The sequence below is a fragment of the Arachis ipaensis genome, chromosome B10 (assembly GCF_059453495.1).
Source record: "Arachis ipaensis isolate K30076 ecotype BB chromosome B10, ASM5945349v1, whole genome shotgun sequence".
NCBI lineage: Eukaryota > Viridiplantae > Streptophyta > Magnoliopsida > Fabales > Fabaceae > Arachis > Arachis ipaensis.
In genome coordinates, this window is record NC_142435.1 from 63,395,067 (window position 1) to 63,399,270 (window position 4,204).

General features: G+C 46.1%; 1 protein-coding gene across 1 annotated transcript; it reads left to right on the forward strand.

Annotated features, from left to right (window-relative positions):
* Positions 1-241: 241 nt before the first annotated feature.
* LOC107620706 (uncharacterized) lies at positions 242-670 on the forward strand. The gene has a single exon (XM_016322833.1). The coding sequence runs from the start codon at positions 242-244 to the stop codon at positions 668-670; it is 429 nt and encodes a 142-aa protein (XP_016178319.1).
* Positions 671-4,204: the final 3,534 nt, after the last annotated feature.

The following is a 4,204-nucleotide window of genomic DNA, read 5'->3' on the forward strand; positions in this document are numbered from 1 at the left end:
GTAAGAAATAACATAATTTGTAGATTTGGGTCACCACGAGCAATCGTGAGCGACCAAGGCTCACATTTTTACAATAAGAGAATGGAAGGGCTAATGAAGAAATATGGCATCATGCATAAAGTAGCTACGGCCTACCACCCACAGACAAACAGCTAAGCCGAGATTTCCAATCGGGAGATTAAACGCATATTGGAAAGAATTGTGAAGCCCCATCGAAAGGATTGGAGAGCTAAGCTCACCGATGCGCTATGGGCCTACCGAACGGCGTACAAAATGCCAATTGGTCTATGGCAAAGCTTGCCACTTACCGGTGGAGATAGAGCACAAAGCATATTGGGCCGTCAAGGAGTGCAATTCCAGTTTGGGAGGGGCCGGAAAAAAGAGGAAGCTACAACTAGTGGAATTAGAGTGTTTGCGGTTAGAATCTTATGAGAACTCTAGACTTTACAAGGAAAAGATGAAAGCCGTGCATGATAAGAACATAAGAGGAAAAGAATTTAGAGCCGGCGACCTAGTCCTCCTCTACAATTCAAGATTAAGGTTGATGCCCGGAAAGTTTAGGTCAAGATGGGAAGGACCTTATAAAGTCGAAAAGGCGGAGCTGTACGGCGTCTATCATTTGCGCCATCCTTCAAGCTCCGACATTTCAAGGTCAATGGGCATCGGCTAAATTTGTATCATGGTGAAAAGTTAAAAAGCAACAAGGAGATGGAGGTGTTCCTTTTGGAAGATGCACCTCATGGCAACAAGAATTGAGCTAATGACCGTCCAACTTAAGGACATTAAACAAAAGTGCTAGGTGGGAGACACCCCACCATGGTGAGATCTACCCCTTTTTGCCCTTTTGTATATACACTTTCACTCTTGCTTGATTTGGTGATTGCGTAGCTTTTAAGCTTGTTTAGATAGATTTTATTGTGCTAGTTGTGCTATTCATGAAGATTTGCATGGATTCTAAGTAGGTTGGATTATCAGTGCACAAAAGCTAACGCCCCAATTTATGTGTAGTATAGAACTTTTGGGTGTTTTTGGACCATTTTAGCTTGAAAACTACTACATTTTTGATAAAAATGCATTTCCTCATGCCTGTGAAAAAAAAGGGGGTGTGCACGCGCACGCGTGCATGACGCCTACGCGTCGCTCGCATTTTCGCAACTCTGAGTAGATTTTCCCGAGAGTTGCACGAGCAATGCGCAAACAAAGCGAGAAATGCACAGGTACCTACCCACGCATGTGCGCGAGGCACGCCTATGCGTCGCCTAGCCACAAACTATTCCATGCGTGCACGCACATGACGCATACGCGTCGGTCGCTCTGCGTGTCACCCTTGGTACATTTTTCCCGAGAGTTGTGCGAGCATTGTGCAAGCATTGCGCGCAACGCGCAACCCCTAGTCACGTGTGCGCATATGGGATGCTCACGCGTCGTTTTATCTCTTGATCACCCACGCGTGCGCACACACGACGCGTACGCGTGGGTTGCCTTACATGCATTCCCCTAGTACATGTCACCCGAGACTTCCGCGAGCATTGCGCAAGCAATGCGCGAAACACGCAGTTGCCTCCAGGCGTGCACGCGCTGTGACGCATACGCCCCCCTCATCTGTTTCCCCACCCACACGTAGGCGTGGGCGGCGCTCGTGCGCCCCTCTTCTTTTCGCCACTCAACACGTATGCGTGGCGTGCGCGCACGCGTCGATCCTCGGACGCAGGTAATACCCTAGCGCACCCTGTTTCAAATTTTCCCTTCTCAACTCCTTTTTCCACTTTCTCCTCTCCCTCCTCTTTTCTTTCTCCCCTTCCCCTCTTCACCACTTCTCCCGCTCACTACCACCGGCGACCACCACCTCCGGCGGTCCCACTTTCTCTCTCCCACTTTCTCTTTCTCTTCTCTCTTTCCCTTTCTCTTACTTGCACCTCATCTTCTCTACTTCTCTCAAGGTCATATTATTTCCCATTATCTTTGTCGTTACTTGATGCCTTTCTCTCTTAATTGCATGCCTTTATTTTCTCTTAATTTCCTTAGTTGCACTTTGTTAAATTTTCTCTTGTTTATTTGCTTTCCTCTTTTTCTTTGCTATTTTCTATGGATGTTGAAATTTGAGTTACGTCTTGCTTTGATGGGTTGATTTGTCTTGTTTTGAATCCTTTATGATTATGTGATGTTGTTTTGATGTTGGGTATGTCATTTGGGGCATTGCACCTTTGCATGTGTTCAATGTGCTTATGGTTTGAATTGCGCCTATCACATTTTTTTTAGTAAATTTTGACACTACGCTTTCAATTTGGTGCTCTTCTATCACTCCACTTGCCATCCTATCGTACATTGAGCTCATTGCATTTCATCTTTACCACTCCTATGTGCATACCCATAACTTGCTTCTTTAGGTCATATTGCAAGAATTGTACTCCAACCTTCTCTAATTCCACTTTATACCTTTAACATGCCTTATTGCCTTGGAGTTAGATTGGGTAATTAATTTTTTTTGCACTTTTTACCTCTCTTGCATATGTCACTTGGGGTTATTAGCGATGCTTGAGTTTATTCCTCTCATGCCTTACTTGCATGCCCTTTTCACTCTTGCATCCCATGCTAGTGCATTTCTCCATATTTCAATGGTTGTCTTGCTTGCATGTTACAGCTGTCATGTTTACACGATACCTTCTCTTTTGTGGCATTTTTTCTCAGTAGCATGTTATAATTTGAGTGCGGTCTCTTTGAGTTTGATGTCTTCTTTTTTTTCCTTACCTTTTTCAGATGGCCATCAAAAAGGACAAGAAAAAAGCACAGAAGAAGCCGCCTTCCAAAAGGGCACCTCAAAAGCCACCGCCAAAGCGCACCACGTGCCCAAGGCTAAACCTCTCCCCAATAAGGCGCGAAGCATCATTAAGATTGATGACCAAGAGAAGGATAACCCCGCGAGAGATCCCACTAGGTTTCCCAACCGCTATTATGAGCTAATGTTCCCCATCGTCACTGCGCGAAATTATCATTCTGAACCCCTTCTTAACCCTCCGGGTCATGTAGTTCAGTATATCATACTTCGCATTGAGCGACACGGATGGGGCTTTCTCATGAGGAGACCACAAGAAGCTAATCTCTCGTGGGTGGTAGAGTTTTACACTAATTACTTCTCACCCTCTCTTTAGACTGTCTTCATGCGCCGGAAGCAAGTTCCAGTTTCAGAAAAAGCTATTCAAGAAGTGCTTCGAGTCCTACCCATACTGGATGAGGTAGATGGTTACCAAGAGACCCTCCGCCAACGTGATAACTTCGGGTTTGTTTTTGATTGGGACGTCGTCCACCGGGTTATTGCCGAGCCAGATATATTTTGGACCCGAGGGCGCCTCAGGTCCCGACCTAAGGGCATTCTTGTGCATTATCTGACTGTAGAGGCTCGAGCATGGACCCAAATCTTGTCTCATTACGTGTTTCCCAGCACTCACAAGACCTTGATCACCGCGGACCTCACCTTGCTAGTTTGGTGTATACTCACAGAGTGGCCGGTTAACATTGCTCACCTCATCCACCAAGCCTTGGGTCATGTTCATGCCAAGGGTAACCTACCTTTCCCGGCCTTGGTGATGGAGCTAGTTGCTACTGCTGGTGTTCCCCGGGAGACTAAGGATCGGAAAGCAATGATTCCGGTAGAGGGCGACGTGGTCCCAACCGGAAAATATCTCAGGCCTCCGGGGGAACACAAGACCCTAGATATAGCTGCCCTTTCAGTTATCCCTACCACTTCTTCCACATCACAAGGATCTTCCCACCAACGGCTTGAAGACCTCCACAAGAAGATAGATAGATATGAACGGCGGAACCAACACCAGTATGCTTACAGAAAGAAGCTTTTGAGTTGTGTAACCCCTTCTGTGGAGGAACCAGAGATCTCCACATCCACCTCGTACTTAAGTGAAGGGAGCAGTCACGAACGGGATAGTGGAAGTTCCAAACCCGACCAACCCTTGCATCTTGATAGTAGCACGGAGGACCGTGTTAATTCTTAAGTGTGGGAAGGTCGTTCGACCGATCTCTGTGGGTACCAATTTCCCCTTTCAACACCAATGTTAGCTAGTTGTTGCATTGCATGATAGGTTGCATGTTAGTTAGAATTTGTATATACTCTTACCATTTCTCTCTTATTAGGACTACTTGGAGAGGGTGATGATTTCTACTCCAAGAAACTATTTTAGGGCACTGAAGA

Bases quoted from the DNA above. Each gene is read 5' to 3' on its own strand.
- LOC107620706 (XM_016322833.1), top strand. From the start codon at position 242: ATGCGCTATGGGCCTACCGAACGGCGTACAAAATGCCAATTGGTCTAT.